Here is a 15,240-nt window from a genome sequence, read left to right on the forward strand (position 1 = left end):
AATTAGTTTTTAGAAATAAATACTTTATAAGAAACTAAAAGAAAGTTATACTAAGAAGTATAGATATAATTTATTTATTTTAAAAGTAAAAAGTAAATATAAGTAACGTACCTCACGGGCTAATGGATCACACGGGTCAATGGATCACTTTTGCCAAGACCCTCCCCCATCACACCCTACTTTGGCCCGCATCCGCCCACTATGGGCCAGTATAAGGTAAAACAACCTGTGTTATTACTCAGAGACTACATCTGCATTATTCTTGCACGTTCGCGCGTTGTGCCCTGTCTCTCCGCACGTTCTACACCGTCGTTGGGATGGTTCGCCTCCTTCAGCGCGCACCCTCTTCTTTGGCTTCTTACCATCACCACGAGCGCCGAACTCCTTTAGGGTAGCTACACGCTGGGATTCCTCAATTGTAAGGGTCCCTTCCTGCTGAATCCGCCTTCTTTTATGTGATTTGCGTTCTGTTGCAGCTGCTAGAGCTGCCTGAAGCTCAGTGCGCTCTTTCTTAAGCAAAGCCAGCTCGTGCGCTACCTTTGCTCCCCCCTTTGCATAGTGCTCAAGCGCGCTATAAACAGAATTTGGTGAGCTGCCCTGCTGCCTCTTATACTTGTCTCGAATTAGAGTCGATTGCGACTCAAATTCAATTAGGTTTTTGGGGGTTTGGGATTGCCACAGCTCGTTGTTGGTGGGTAGTTGGGGTGATGGAGTCCGCAGCTTCACATTAAGGGTTGAAATGACCCGTTGTGGGTCAAAAGGGACCAGTCCAGCCCCTCGGAATCCTCCTTGGATGTTGCTAGAGGTAATAGCTTTATTGTAGGCCTCTTTGAAGCATGGCAGGAACTCATGCTTTGTAATGTGGTTAATCCGGTTGCGCATAAGCCCTTCGGCTTGGCGCCCGTACGCCTGCTTCAAAGGGCCAAAACAACCCACATCAAGAGGCTGGAGGAGGTGCGATGAGTGAGCAGGCATACATAGAGATATAATCTGGTTGGCCTTGCAGTATTGGTGGAAATCCAGTGATAGGTGGCTCTCGTGGCCGTCTACTATAAGCAGACGGTAGGTCCCTACAGTGCGCTTCTTTGTATGCGCATCAAAGTGCCTTAGCCAGTTGGAACTAAGCTGATTTGTAGTCCAGCCGTTTTCAGAGACTCCAATAACCCAGTCTGGCGGCAGAGTTTGATCCTTAGTCCAGCTTGACAGGTGGTTGCGTGCCTTGAAGATGATGAAGGCTGGAATAGCCCACCCTGTGGCATTGATGCCCTGGATGACTGTTGCCCACTCTCGGTTGCCCGGCTGGACTTGCTTAGCTCGTCCTGGCTTCTCTGCATCTGTGACAACTGCTCCAGGGGTTATCTGGCCCATCATGAAGCCAGTCTCGTCAAAGTTGTACGTGTCGTCGTCTAGTATACCATACTTGGCTTTGGTATTGGCTACTAGGTCGAACCAGGCCTGTATAACCTCTGAATCCTCACAGAGGGCTCTCTTATAGTCATACTTGCGACTAAACCTCACTCTGAGCCTTGGTTGACGGTTGACGAACGTTTTGGGCCAGTTCTGCCCAACATGGGGCATTCCACGCTCTTCTCGCAGCAAATTGGCCATTGCAGCCACATCTGAGAGGCGGGGAGGACTTCCTCGGTCAATGAGGTTAAGAACGTAATCAACAATCGCCTCCTCCTCATACTTGTTCAGATTCCGTCGATTGGCCATAGAATCAGCTCGTGAGGACTGTCCAGCGCATCGCCGGCTTAGGGTACTTTGGGGCACGTTGTAGATAGCTGCAGCGCGTCGCTGTGAGATTTTCGCGGCTTGTTTGATAGCCTGAAGCGCAAGCTGTATCTGACGTTCTTTTGACGCGTCTAATTGAGGTTGGTGGGGGGGCATTTAGATGGTGATGGTGTTTTGGTGTGGTCTTGGCAAAAGTGATCCATTGACCCGTGTGATCCATTAGCCCGTGAGGTACGTTAAGTAAATTACTTTTACTAAGCCTCTACTAAAGTACTTTCTCTATACTAATACCTTAATAATAACCTATTATTAATATATTAAGAATGCTTAGATATAGCGACGTACACGGCCACAGTATTGAGCCGTCTCGGCCAAATTCTGAGGAGCCCGCGGCTTCCGCACGTGCCGAGCCTGAGACCTGCAATCTGAAATCGAGGACAAGTGGCGGCGGGGAGCAAGGCCTCGAGCGAAATTGGGAAGTAGAATGTGTTTGAATGCATTTCACAAAGCCGGGATCCATATGTCTTTAGGAAACTGACAGGAACACCAAAGGCATGAGAGAAACGGACGAGAAACGTCGCAGAAGAAGCCTAGTTCTAATCACCTCTTGCCGGCAAGGGTTGCGATTTGACCGGCCGACCTAGTAAGTTTTCAAGCCCGGCAAAGCAAGCATGTGGACTGAAGGATACGGCTCATCAGTCCATTATCAGGTCTGAACAAAGTCGCTGATATGCATCTTTTGTCGCCCCATGTTGATGATGCGGAAATCCGCGACGCACAATACTGTGAACGTAACATGTGCGATCGCTAAAACAAAGCTTGTGGGCCTGATCCTGGGCGAAAGTTGCTTTGCTCGGCAGGAGGCTGGTTACTGCCGGTCTGCAGTGTTGACGCGCTTAGGTGTCACGTGCTGGATGGACGGGTTACTTGGAACTCCACGTAGCCTAGAGATAGTCTTCAGACTTATACATAAACATATTCATGAGACCCACAGATCCTCACATTAGGCATCCAACAGTGACGCCAAAAAGGAGATACCGACGCAAGAAGCCGGAGACACTCAAGCAGATATCATAACGACGAACAGAGCATCAACGGCCCACCCATTGGACGCTCCCACGACGAGATCGCGTCACTTCAGGTTGCCCGCATCTCAGACCGCGTTCTCGGGGATTGTGACAGCCCACTAGCGTCATTCGGACTCAAACTAGCTGCGTTCGGCCGCACGACCAATCAGCGCTCACGCACCTGCGATATCCCCGACTTTTGTCATAGAGGCAGCCACGTCGGAGCCGAGAGGATGAAGTATAAGGACGAAGTCTTGGAAGACGAGATGAATCTAAGCAAGCACAGGAGTTTCAAGAGTACAGCGAAACTTTGAGTATACAGCGCTTTCACAATGTCTACTACTAACTCTGTTGACGAGAAGCCCGGCAAAACGGACGGCCAGATTGACTACGATGGTGATGTCGAGTTCAACCCTAGGTCACTCAAGTTCCTCACAGTCATGATCGGCATGTACATGTCTATCTTCCTCGTCGCCCTGGTACGTCATCGATAAACCTAAGAGTCACCAACAGCTAACAGGTTCAGGACCGCACAATTGTCGCCATCGCCGTCCCCGCACTCACCAACACTTTCGAATCAATCAGCGACATTGGCTGGTACGGATCAGCCTACTTGCTAACCGGCGCATGTTGCAATCCGATCTTCGGCCGCATTTATCAGCTTTACTCCACAAAATGGGTCTTCCTTGCAGCTATTACAATCTTCGAGATCGGGAGTGTTGTGTGCGGCGCTGCTCCCTCGTCTGTGGCATTCGTCATAGGAAGAGCAGTCGCGGGCATCGGATCGGCGGGGATCTTCCAGGGCGGCATGATGGTCATCGTGGGCCTTGTGCCGTTGAGTAAGCGACCGATGTACACAGCTGTCTTCGGCATGTCGTTCGGTGTTTGCGCGGTGCTGGGTCCCATCGTAGGTGGCGCATTCGTGGATCATGTGTAAGTTGTGCTGCAATCAGACTCTACCGATATTCATCTGACAACACCAGTTCATGGCGTTGGTGCTTCTACATCAACCTGCCTGTCGGGGCCGTCACGATGGCTATCCTGTTCTTCTTCTTCCATATGGACTCCCCGAGCCGCGAGAACCTGTCCGTCATGCAACAGATCCAACGTCTTGACCCTATCGGCATCTTCTTCCTCGTCCCCAGCATTATCTGTCTGGTCCTCGCGCTGCAATGGGGCGGCACAACATACTCTTGGTCCTCACCTACCGTGATTGGCCTGCTCGTCACATTTTTCATCCTGCTCATCATCTTTGGCGTCGTCGAAACCTTGACACCCGAAACCGCCATGGCGCCTCCCCACGTCGTCCTCAACAGGAACGTAGCAGGCAGCATGATCTTCACATTCCTGAACTACGGCTCCGTCATGGCCATTGCATACTACCTTGCGATCTGGTTCCAGATCGCTAAGAGCCTGAGCGCAATGCACGCGGGCATCAACACGATCCCGATGGTCATTGCGATGGTGGTCGCGAGCGTCATATCCGCGAAGATCACTCAGCGCATTGGGTACTACATCCCCGCCATCATCGTCTGCACGGTTCTCAGTTCCATTGGCGCGGGGTTGCTGAGCACGATGACGAGGTTCTCGGACCACAGCTACTGGATCGGATACCAGGTGTTGTTCGGTATGGGCCTGGGGTGTGGCGGCCAGCAAGCGAGTCTTGCGATGCAGAAGGCGTTGCCCAGAAAGGATGTGAGCCTTGGCCTAGCGCTGGGTTTCCTGATGCAGCAGCTCGGCGGTGCTGTCTTCCTCTCTGTTTGCCAGAACGTCTTTGCGACCAAGTTGGTGAACCGCCTCTCTGGTGTTGCGGGCCTTGATCCAATGCAGATTGTTAGCTCGGGCGCGACTGCGATTCGCACGATTGTGCCGGCCGATGAGGTTGATGTGGTCGTTGATGCGTATAGCTTTGGCATCACGAGGTGTTTTCTGATCGGGGCGGCGCTAAGTGCGGCCACTATCCTTGGTGTTGCGCTGATGGAATGGAAGAGCATCAAGGACGACAAGAAGGACAAGGTGGCTGGCACAACGAAGGTTTGAGCGTACCGAGGGGATTGGCCCTGAGCTTCGAGCTACCTTTTAAGAAATATGGCATTTCCTTATTGGGAACTCAAGATACTATTTCCTTATTCAGATCATTGATTCTATCGGAGATCTTACTGGCGGTCCCATCTCTGCTATGCTCAAGTATCAAAGCCGTATGTCCTTCGAACGACGTCCGCCACCTTCTCTGCCACGATATGCACCGTGTTAAGAAGTATAGCCAGATTGGCCTGATGACCGGTAGTGAATTTCTAACAGGTATCGAGAGAGAGGCGTAGGTTGGCTGTAACTTCACTGCTCCTCTCTTCATGTCCAATGGCGCCTTACCATCATGAGAGGCCTACAAAGCCTTCCGCATCCAAGTATTGATTGTAATGAAGCCTGGCCTTAAACTCTTTGCGAGCGCCGATGAATATACGATCCACTGGATGCGGATCTCCAGGTACGCTGACCTGGACAGGGCCGTAACGTTATGCGGACGCAATGACCTCAGAAGAGTAGTTTTATCCATCAGGAGGTGCAACGGGCCGAGATTTCCGGTGATATCATGGCTCGAGTGAGGATCGACACCATCCCGCGTCGCCAGTGATGTTCGCCCAGCGATCGTACACATCATTCAAAGCAAGATTTTATAACATATGATTGACCATACTGCTGTGGTCACGGACGTGACCTTTTTCGAGATTGATGAATCTATTGTTATGACTCAGCTGCGATGCCGTTGTGTTGTTCTGGTCTGCGCCAGTGTTCTGCAGCTCTGTAGTCGGGAAAGGTACTATGGCATCAGGGTAGTTGCGATCATCGCCCCAGTGATATTCGGACGTTCTGATAGTCGCGCTACTACAACGAGGCTGGCCATACCACCACCGAACACCACGAAGTTTTCTTCGGTAGTGGTCAATTTTCAAAGGGTCGACAAGATCCTTAGGTAGCAAGACGTCCGACGGGAAACACAGCAAGCAGTGCGGTCGTGAAAAGCTGTCTTCTTCATGGACAGGCAAGGCGGGTTGATCCAGGGATTGTGCACCATATTGGATTGATATATACGGGAGTGACCAGGTCATCACTTTAGCCAGATATCCGACAAGAAGTCGAGACAGCTCGAGCAAATGAACAAATTGATAGATGCAAGTGACTTCGGACTGAATACAATCCTATTGATCTTAATGCGCGATGCTGCGACGATAGCTTCAGCCTTCTTGGGAACCAGCAGTGGAGATTACGTCAGAACTTCATCAGCGACGATGGACGACACTTGAGAAATTCGTTGATCTCTGTCTGTGCCTACCTAAATTATGGTTGCAACTTGGGCTCCATGTTTTAAAGACGGCTTCTCGGGCAATGTAGCTCTTCAGCACATTGCCGATGTCGACCGCCACGCGGTCTACTTGGTCTGACAATCCCACGGCGACGGCACTTCGACATGAATGAAGTCAAGGGTTTTCATGACCGCAGCCTGTACGCGATTGACTGTGTGAAACACCACCAATCCTTGCTCTCCTTCTGCTCTCTATATTCGACGCGCTCATGAGCCTATAAACTGGCGGGAGCTTCGCGGAGAAGTGAGGTCTCCAATGTCGTAGCGCTAGTGTCAATACGTCTCTTGCATCAACACGTCGCCGTTATCTCAAAATGCAGCCCCTCCAGGCGTCCAATGCTCGGAGATAACATTCCAGAATGGCTCTTGATTGGCTCCTCCTCCGATACTGTCCGAACAACATCGGACTAGAGGCCAATCAAAACGAGCAAACTCTCGGGAATAAGATGACCCGACGGCGAGCCAGCATGCTCATAATCGCGCCCTGCCCAATGTCGACTCAATTTTACTCATACTCTAATCCTTGCTCACACAGTAAAGCCATCATGACTGACACACTTCGAAGAAGAAGGCGGCCAGCAATGTGAGTCTCGGTCCATGGCCTTTTTCGAGGTCAACGCTAACATTAGGTCAGATCCTGCGCGCTATGTAGACGACGGAAAATAAGATGCAACAAAGAGACGCCTTGCAGCAATTGTGTTCGCTCCAGAAATGCAGTGTGTGTGTACAAAACCTCTCCGTACCCCCTGCATGGTCACCCAATCACTATTGCACCTGCGCCTGCACCTGCGCAAATCGTGGCGCCTGTATCTGTATATGGACGCAGTACATTGGATGTCACTCCATCGTTATCACCAGAGCCTACTGTAGCCTCAGCACCACCCGATCAAGCCTCTATGGACATGGAGTCTATGAGGCTTAGGATACAGGAATTAGAGGAGCGACTCTCTCAAGCCAGCACGCCCACTTCCTCGGCACCGTCTGTGCCATCAAGTTCTGACCTCAACCTACCTTGGCGCAGCAGAGACCAAATGGCCTCCACACTTGGAGGCGCGTTCGATTTGGTCCAAGAAAGTCGACTCTTTGGGCAAGCCCAAGCAGTCGTCCGTAGCGTGGCCCACAAGAACCGCGTCTTTGGGCAGAGTCACTGGATCTCAAGTTTCACGCTGTTCCGAGACATAATCGATATGATAGAGCCATTCATGAGAACAAATTCGTCAAAGACGCTGTTTGGCGTGCAGCGAGCAAAGGTATTGGCCCGAACAATAAAAGCGCAACGGGCGCCCTTGTGGCCGCTTGCACCTACAACAGACATGCCTCTCAGACACATTTGCGATGTGCTTGTGGATGGCTACCTTCGTACCATCGAGACATTATATCGCATCGTTCACATCCCCTCATTTCGCAAAGACTATGAAGCTGTGTGGATGCCTGGAGCGCAGCCTGATACGGGGTTCATGGTGCAACTGAAACTGATTTTAGCCATCGGAGCAACCCTGTACGATTCCACATTTTCTATGCGCACCGAAGCTACGCGTTGGGTGTACGAAGCACAATCATGGCTCATGTCACCCGCCTTCAAGTCAAAGCTTGGCATCTGCTTCATACAGAACAACATTCTAGTCTTGATAGCTCGCGAGCTCGTCGACGTAGGTGGTGAGATGATCTGGATCTCCGCCGGGGCAGTAGTACGATCTGCCGTCTACGTGGGCTTGCATAAAGACCCAGATCAGCTGCGGAACATGTCAGCCCTGGATGCTGAGATGAGGCGGCGCTTGTGGAACACCATTTTGGAGGTTTCGCTACAGTCCAGTCTTGTCTCTGGCGGACCATGCTTCATCCAAATGAACGAATTCGACACGCAACCGCCCAGCAACTACGACGATGAAGACCTGGATGCTGCGGAACCCATGCCCAAGCCATCCGATCATTACACACGGAGCTCCGTTGCGATTGCGCTCAGGCAAACATTTCCAGCTCGTCTCGCCGTTGTGAAGTTTCTCAATGATCTGTTTTCGACCGGAACCTACCAAGAAACAGTCAGACTTGATGGCGAACTCAGGCAGGCCTACAAAGACGTCAGGCGCAAATTACAGTCTACTTCTGCAACTGCGCAGACCAAACCCAGAGACTTCGAGCTTCAGGCCGTCGACTTTGTACTGCACCGTTACATCTCGTCGCTACACGTGCCCTACTTCTCTGCATCGTTGCACGGAGCAACGTATGCGTACACACGTAAGTCCGTAGTGGAGTCTTCGCTGAAGCTATGGTCGCTAGCGGCATCCACCCGTGCCGTAACCAGCAATCCATCGTTCCCGTACATAGAGGGAGATCTACCAAGGCTTTGCAGGTGCGGCTCTGGTTTCTTCCGCGCCTTCGCTTTTCAATCCGCATCGCTACTCGGCGTTGAGCTCCGCGCATTGCATCAGGAAGATAGCATCAGCGAGGTCAATATCCGTCCTGACCTTGTTCATATTGTGGATGATGCTGCAGACTGGTATTTGCAATGCATCAGAGCTGGTGAGACGGGCATTAAGGGATACATGCTCCTCAGCCTACTGGCCGCACAGATCGATGCGCTCAAACGAGACGTACCGAAAGACGAGATGCCGCTCATCCTTATCAGGGCAGCAGAGCGCGCAGAGGGGGAGTGTCTGCCGCTGCTCGAGGAATTAGCGGGTTGCAAAAAGCCTGATGAAGAGGTGGATCCGTTCGTGAACATAGACTTCCAGCAGTCGGCGGGGTTTCTGGAGGATTGGGATACATTGATGGCGGATGTTTTTAACCTTGGGTCTGGGACACAGTGGGATTCTTTCTTGACCTGATAAGTAAGTCTTGTTCGTTTCGCATGTCTCATCTAAATCCTTGACTTCCGGTCATTTGACTCTGGTAGGGTCGTACATCAGTCTCAGCTAAACAGCGCCTATACTAATATTAATTTGAGTTTATTCGTATAAGCAAGAGCATATCTCTCTGTTTATTATACTACTATAGCTATAAGGGCTAGACACGTCTATTAACAACAATATAGATAGGGCCTATAAATACTCTAACTAAAAATATATAGTAGATGCTATTTAATTACTTCGTAGGCTGCATGGCGGACTCCTTGAGAGCAGCCCAAGAAGCATACTCCTTGAGAGCCGCGTTAGTGGCAAAAAAAGCCTTCTTGGGGTGATACTGTTCATCGAACATTAATGGCTTTGCGCCTGGTAGCCAGGTATAAAGATGCTTGTCCGTAAACCCCCAGAAGCTGATATCTGTTATTCCAGCAGTCAAAGCCTCATACAGAACAGAGCCGTAAATATTAGCCTGGACGTTGTTGTCAAAAACATGAACGTCCATCTCGGCGATAGAAACCTCCAGCCCTAGCGCTTTGTAGGAGTTCACTATGTCTGTTAGAACGCCTGGTTTAGGAGATACCAGCGTTATATGCATCTGCAGGGCAACTCCATCAATAGGGACCCCTTCTTTAACAAGACTAGCAACCAGATCGTAAAGTTCTTGGCGTTTACCAGCAAGTGATTCAACCTGATTTTCGTTGAGAAATAGCTTGGCAGACGGGCTCGCCGCTCGGGCTATGCGAAAGGCATCAGCAACATACGCAGGACCAAGCGCTTTGTAGAAGGCATTGTGCTGCAAGCCGCCCCCACTGGTCTCAAGAGCCTCGCTGATAACATCCCATCGGTCGACAGTGCTATTATAGCGGTGCATAATTGCCTCGAAATGAGTTCTCATTGCAGCACGGAATGCAGCCGGATCCGTGATGTTGAGAAGATAGTCCGGGTTGCAGCAACTTGATATAAGCCCATGTCCCTTTACTACCATGTCATTCTCGCCCGCAAAGTTTACAAGGCTGTCAATGGTGTCCCAGTTGTAATGGTCTTTAGTTGGGTGGATGAATGACCATTTGAGCTCATTCTCAGGTGAGATACTGCCGAACTGCTCAGCAACGACGGCTGCAAATTTAGGTTCATTGAGGTATTCCGGATTGATTGCTCCCGATCCGATAAGAACGTTCTGTTTGCTTGCCTCAAGCCTGAGCGGGTTCGTAGTGTTGTCAGGAGTCGGAATCGTTAGGTTGTTGGGTGAAGAGGGCGCGTCGATTCCTTTAGCAGGTACGATTATGGCTGGCATAATCATTGCGGTGCTGAGCACCTTAAAAAGGTTGTGGATTGACATGGTGTTTATTTTTGATAACTTGGAGATAATTTTTGTTGTTTGTGGTTATAAGACGATCTCTGTACGTGCTTTGTTCTTCTCTTGCGAACACCTTTATATGTTGACCGCGAAATACCATACATCAACGTCTTACCACCTTGTGAACACAGCGTCGACTACTCGCCCCTATGACGGGGCAGTGGTGTTAGTCTGCGAAAAGACTGCAATGCGATCGCAGTAGCATCTCTAGCGCGTGCATCACCATTTCCTCATCGAGGGCGTGCAGGGCAAAAGCATGCATCTGAGACAGTAAGATTGGCGCGATCCAAGTAGCCAAGCGCTATGCAGCGGTGAAGTTGGGGAAAGCGTATTTCGTTTGGTTGATACGTCATGGAATACTAAATGCGATCCAAGGTAGTGCCCCGTATCACGTATCTCGTACGTCGGTTGTCACGTATTCGAGACCTTCATTTCGGTAGAAATCCCGAAGCAACGCCGAAGCTTCGAAGTCTATCGCCCAGCGGATAGTCCATATACTGTTATCTGGACAGCCGCACCCCGTCGTGGTCTACTCTCTTCCTGCCAACCCGACCGTCATGGCAGAGCAACATCGTCCTTCTCTGGACGATCCGAACGTATAGGTCCCCTAGATATTGTTATCACCCTTCACGAATTGCAGCGATCAATTCTGTTGCTGTGTTTGCGCTCACTACCATCTTGCACATTTTTCAGTTGTGCAGAAGACGAACGTGGTTCTTGATTCCTTTGGTGATCGGTATATATATATGTATGTATATCTTCTGTCTAAAACGCTGTTCTGACCAGATCATTCGAGGTTGTAGGCTGCGTTGGTAGCATATTGTTGACCAACGGCCTTTGGGCTCTCGGTCCCTTCATCATGCAGTCTCTCTTGCTTCTAGTGGCTCCTGCCTTGTTCGCTGCGTCAATATACATCGTTCTTGGCCGAATCATTTCACTAGTCGATGGCGAACAGCACCCGTTGATACGCCAGAAGGGGCTTAAGTAAGTGTTTGTAAGGGGTGCCGTCATCAGTTTCCTAGTACAGGCCGGAGGAGGTGGCATCCAAGCAGCTGGCTCTCTTACTTTGCTGCATGTCGGCGAGAAGGTCATTGTGGTCGGTCTATTCCTGCAACTGACCTTTTTTGGATTTTTCATTGTGGTTGCGGACTTCTGGGCATTTGACTTCTGGGCATCTGACTCTGGTAGAGTCGTACATCAGTCTCCGCTGCCCATACTAATCTTAAATTTGGTTCATTCGTACAAGCAAGAGCCCATTCTCCCGTTCATCACACCACCATGGCGTCGAGGGCCAGACGCCTACATCGATAGCGACGTGGACGAGGCCCGCGAACGCCACGATTCAGAATGTGTATTAAACAAGAGCCTTAATATCTATACAGACAGCAGCAACATTAAAGACGAGAGTACCTCTGTAGTAGCGTATCAATCAACGTTACAGACCTGGATATACCATCTATTATATACTATAGAGCTGTAGGGCATTCGCCTAGTACTATAAGTATAGATTGAAAGCTGATTCTACAGTTCTTTATAAATGCCTAAGAGCACTCAAGTATAGATATTATATTACAGGTCTCTTTAGTTACTTACCCATCTAGGTTGATAAAGGCAAAGTAGTTTTACTAGAGACTTAGTAGTTTTTAGTTCTTAAAACTAAACACCTATAGATTTCCTATGTTCTACAATGCCTACATACTACGGACAGTAGAACTGTACTTGAATAGGTGCCTTCGTTGTTCTAAAAGCTGTTACAAATCCTACTAGATCAAGCTGCTGTCTTATTCCAACTCCACAATCAATTTCTCGCCACTGACTCCCTGCTTGAGAGTGTCCATTGCTGCTTGGAGACCATAAAGGCCACCTCCCACAATGCGTGCTTTCGGGCTCGGTACAATCAAGCCTTGTCCCAGTGCAGAGGGAAGAAAGGTCTGGAAGAGCCACGCTGAAACGTCCGTTCTGGACGTCCAGATATTCTCCGCTGAGACATTCGATAGCTTGACTCCATCAGGTCTACTAACATCCTCGGCCCATGGTAACAAGTGCGCTAGGATGCTCTCCTTTGATCCCGATCCGGAAAGTATCTCCGCGGTGCTTCTCAAAGTAGCCGCCTCCGAGATAGTGTCAAGTGCAAGGCTGATTGGCTGTCCGGCACTTCTCGCCGCATTGATGACAGTCTCAATAACGGTAGGAGAATGGTAATCAAAGACCGCTGTCGCTCCAAGAGACTTGAGGTAGGCATGATGTGTTTCGCTCGCAACGGCATAGACACTATACCCTGACAGACGTGCGAGCTGAATAGCCATAGTACCAACACTTGACGCACCACCCCAGATGAGGATAGAGCCGAGATTCTTCTTGGGAGCTTTGAGGTCAGGATAAGCAAGGCCAAGGTCATTGTACAGAGCCATGCCAGCTGTTCCAACTCCCATGGGAAGCATGACCGCTTGCAAGAAGTCTAGGTTATCAGGTAGTTTGGTCGTAGATAGCGCTGGTGTAGCAGTGTATGTCTGGAAGGCGGAGTCTTCGTCCTTTCCGGATGAAAACCCGTTTGCGAAACTGAGAACACGGTCTCCTGTCTTGAAGTTGGTGACTTTGGAGCCCACGGCTACCACAGTACCGCTGATATCTAACATGATAGATGAGAAATGCTTTGGAAAAAAGGAACTAGAACTTCTTACCGCTTCCCAGAATAGTAGGGTAGCTGGATATTGCAAACCCCCAGGCTTGTCGCTTCCAGTCGATGGGGTTGACAGCAATCGCACGATTCTGGACTACCACTTGGTCTGGACCTGGGATCGGGATTGGACGCTCTTCGATCACGAGAGAAGTTGCAATAGTGTTCAGGACTGCGGCAAGGTTTTTTGTTGGCTTCGACATCTTGAATTGTGACTGCAAGTACGTTGATAGTATTTGGTGTAATTCAATATATGAAGTATGGAGGAGATCCCTGGTGTTCTTATGAATGTAATTTTGCAAATGCGATAGCCATCAAAACACGACGTTCCTCCGCTCTACTTATGTAGTGTTTGTTTAGGCGTGACCGTTTCGCTCTGTCTCAGTCGGACCGAGAGTCTGTCTACAGGTTAAGAATTGTCAGCGTCACGGAGATATGGTGTTATACAACTGGAGAGAGCGGCTCTGGGGACATGCAGTTCAATCATGTCCTCGTAAGTTTTCTCGGAGACGTTGCGTAGCTAGCGCTTAGCAATCACTCGTTGGTAGATACGATTCGGTCCGTTCGGTTCCGTGTCTGTGCCCTAGCATGGAGCTTTGCTTTACAACCCACCGGATCAAGCAGGAGCCGAGCACTAGTATTAGAAAATCGTATCTGTAAGCATAACACTCCATTTACAATCGTGGCAATATCATGTACTAAGCATTCTACTTACCAATGCTCTTTACTAGGCTCTTGTATCAGCCCTCGCCCCTCCAAGAGGCAGGTATTAAAGTCAGCTATAATAACGTTTAGGAGTGATGAATTTCAGGAGAGTTTTAGTGTTTATCACTGCTTGGACATACAGAATGCGTTTCAGCCGTCTTTCCCATATCTTAGGGCCTCTTCTTCTCTTTTCTAGTGTATTAGTATCGGCACAGCAGTATCCGATCACGACCCTTCGTGAGTTTCCAAATCCAACTTGGCTCGACAGCAGCGCTGTAAGTCATTACGTCTTTCACTCCCCTGTTCGCCGTGATAGTGCAAAGTCTTATGGAATCCTGGTTTCACAGACCTCACACTCAAACAAATAACTTATTTTGCAAAGGTCCGACACAATGGCGACATTCTCGTAACATCTGCGACAACCAACCAGATCTTTCTAGTCAGGCCTAGGAACCCTAACCAGATCATCACAGTTGCAAGCATCCCAAACGCCAACGGTGCAAATGGCATTGCAGAGCTCGAGAAAGATGTGTTCTACATCAACGGAGCAAACTACACCTTTGAAACTGGCCCTATCCAAGGCACTTACGGAGTTTGGAAACTCGATTTTCGCGGCACGTCACCGAAGTTGTCCCTAGTCACTATGCTCCCCGAAGCACGTATCGCGAATGGAATTACTCGTCTCCATCCAACAGATAACACCTTCTTGTTGATATCAGACTCTATCACGGGCAGCATCATCAGAGTTAATGCCAAGACTGGCGAATATGCTACAGTCATGCAGATGGCCGAAATGCTTCCCCAACCCGGGTTCCCTACAGGCGTCAGTGTTCTTCGAACCTATGAATCCTATCTCTATTTCAACGTCATCGGATCCAGTCTTAGGAGAGTGCCCATCTCAATCACAGCAGGACTTGCAACAGGACCGCTCGAGACGATCTTATTCACAGATGCCGCGTCCTTCATATTGTCGAGAGATGGAACCAAGGCCTGGATGTCTTCGCATTGGATAAATGCCTTGCAGGAGGTTGACATTGTCAATCGCCAGTCAAAGATCGTTGTGCAAAACCAAACGGACTTCATTACCCCAACAGGAGCTGCTCTTGGCAGGAAAGATGGAAAAGACGTCGTGTACATCATAACGGGCGGTGGTTACAGTTTTGACAGTGAGGAGTCTGTTTCTGGTGGAAAGCTTATTCGGGTAGATGTCGAGTAGATCTGGTTTTGTCTAGTAGGCTGGGTCCGTCAAGCTCATGTAAATGGCTAGATCCTGTTCCTCAACACGTCCTGGTTGTGAATGTACGAATTGGCCAAAGCTGATTTGTAATATTAAAAAATCTCAAGTACTTGTCACTTTAGGATCCATAGACTATTCAAGGTCCCTAGATCTTCTCTGATTATAAAGTTCAATCGATCCAATACGACGACATGGATTGCTCTAGACCTGCTAAATTTCATACTCTGTTTTCTATTTTCTAGGCCACTGGCCATGAGGC

At 49.5% G+C, this 15,240-nt stretch overlaps 6 protein-coding genes across 6 annotated transcripts; 4 read left to right on the top strand and 2 right to left on the bottom strand.

The window, feature by feature from the left end:
- Positions 1-2,705: 2,705 nt before the first annotated feature.
- Positions 2,706-4,999, top strand: C7974DRAFT_464714 (major facilitator superfamily transporter). The gene is made up of 3 exons (XM_046146276.1): positions 2,706-3,280; positions 3,328-3,734; positions 3,785-4,999. Exons 1-3 carry the CDS (start codon positions 3,134-3,136, stop codon positions 4,839-4,841), a joined length of 1,611 nt encoding a protein of 536 aa, XP_045995837.1. The 5' UTR covers positions 2,706-3,133; the 3' UTR covers positions 4,842-4,999.
- Positions 5,000-6,676: 1,677 nt separating this feature from the next.
- On the top strand, positions 6,677-9,115 carry C7974DRAFT_222477 (uncharacterized protein). Its single transcript, XM_046137195.1, has 2 exons — positions 6,677-6,745; positions 6,797-9,115. The coding sequence occupies exons 1-2, from the start codon at positions 6,708-6,710 to the stop codon at positions 8,985-8,987; spliced, it is 2,229 nt and encodes a 742-aa protein (XP_045995838.1). The 5' UTR covers positions 6,677-6,707; the 3' UTR covers positions 8,988-9,115.
- C7974DRAFT_457683 (glycosyl hydrolase family 10 protein) lies at positions 9,116-10,344 on the bottom strand (the record flags this gene model as incomplete). Its single annotated transcript, XM_046146060.1, has 1 exon — positions 9,116-10,344. One exon carries the CDS (start codon positions 10,342-10,344, stop codon positions 9,244-9,246), a length of 1,101 nt encoding a protein of 366 aa, XP_045995839.1. The 3' UTR covers positions 9,116-9,243.
- An 877-nt stretch (positions 10,345-11,221) lies between these two features.
- On the top strand, positions 11,222-11,842 carry C7974DRAFT_378009 (uncharacterized protein; the record flags this gene model as incomplete). The annotated part of the gene is made up of 2 exons (XM_046140389.1): positions 11,222-11,346; positions 11,377-11,842. 2 exons carry the CDS (start codon positions 11,222-11,224, stop codon positions 11,840-11,842), a joined length of 591 nt encoding a protein of 196 aa, XP_045995840.1.
- A 251-nt stretch (positions 11,843-12,093) lies between these two features.
- On the bottom strand, positions 12,094-13,499 carry C7974DRAFT_363014 (chaperonin 10-like protein). Its single transcript, XM_046139749.1, has 2 exons — positions 13,044-13,499; positions 12,094-12,991 (listed from the first exon to the last, which is right to left on the bottom strand). Exons 1-2 carry the CDS (start codon positions 13,240-13,242, stop codon positions 12,144-12,146), a joined length of 1,047 nt encoding a protein of 348 aa, XP_045995841.1. The 5' UTR covers positions 13,243-13,499; the 3' UTR covers positions 12,094-12,143.
- A 388-nt stretch (positions 13,500-13,887) lies between these two features.
- Positions 13,888-15,103, top strand: C7974DRAFT_473736 (uncharacterized protein; the record flags this gene model as incomplete). Its single annotated transcript, XM_046146573.1, has 2 exons — positions 13,888-14,019; positions 14,127-15,103. 2 exons carry the CDS (start codon positions 13,888-13,890, stop codon positions 14,958-14,960), a joined length of 966 nt encoding a protein of 321 aa, XP_045995842.1. The 3' UTR covers positions 14,961-15,103.
- Positions 15,104-15,240: the final 137 nt, after the last annotated feature.

This window comes from Boeremia exigua (genome assembly GCF_020726555.1).
Source record: "Boeremia exigua strain MPI-SDFR-AT-0100 chromosome Unknown C7974scaffold_8, whole genome shotgun sequence".
NCBI lineage: Eukaryota > Fungi > Ascomycota > Dothideomycetes > Pleosporales > Didymellaceae > Boeremia > Boeremia exigua.

Excerpts from the sequence above, each read along its gene's own strand:
- C7974DRAFT_464714 (XM_046146276.1), top strand. The coding sequence starts at position 3,134 with ATGTCTACTACTAACTCTGTTGACGAGAAGCCCGGCAAAACGGACGGC. Across the intron at positions 3,281-3,327 it reads CTATCTTCCTCGTCGCCCTG|GACCGCACAATTGTCGCCAT; the intron begins GTACGTCATCGA and ends TAACAGGTTCAG. Across the intron at positions 3,735-3,784 it reads GGCGCATTCGTGGATCATGT|TTCATGGCGTTGGTGCTTCT; the intron begins GTAAGTTGTGCT and ends TGACAACACCAG.
- C7974DRAFT_222477 (XM_046137195.1), top strand. The coding sequence starts at position 6,708 with ATGACTGACACACTTCGAAGAAGAAGGCGGCCAGCAAT. Across the intron at positions 6,746-6,796 it reads AGAAGAAGGCGGCCAGCAAT|ATCCTGCGCGCTATGTAGAC; the intron begins GTGAGTCTCGGT and ends ACATTAGGTCAG.
- C7974DRAFT_363014 (XM_046139749.1), bottom strand. The coding sequence starts at position 13,242 with ATGTCGAAGCCAACAAAAAACCTTGCCGCAGTCCTGAACACTATTGCA. Across the intron at positions 12,992-13,043 it reads CCCTACTATTCTGGGAAGCG|ATATCAGCGGTACTGTGGTA; the intron begins GTAAGAAGTTCT and ends CTATCATGTTAG.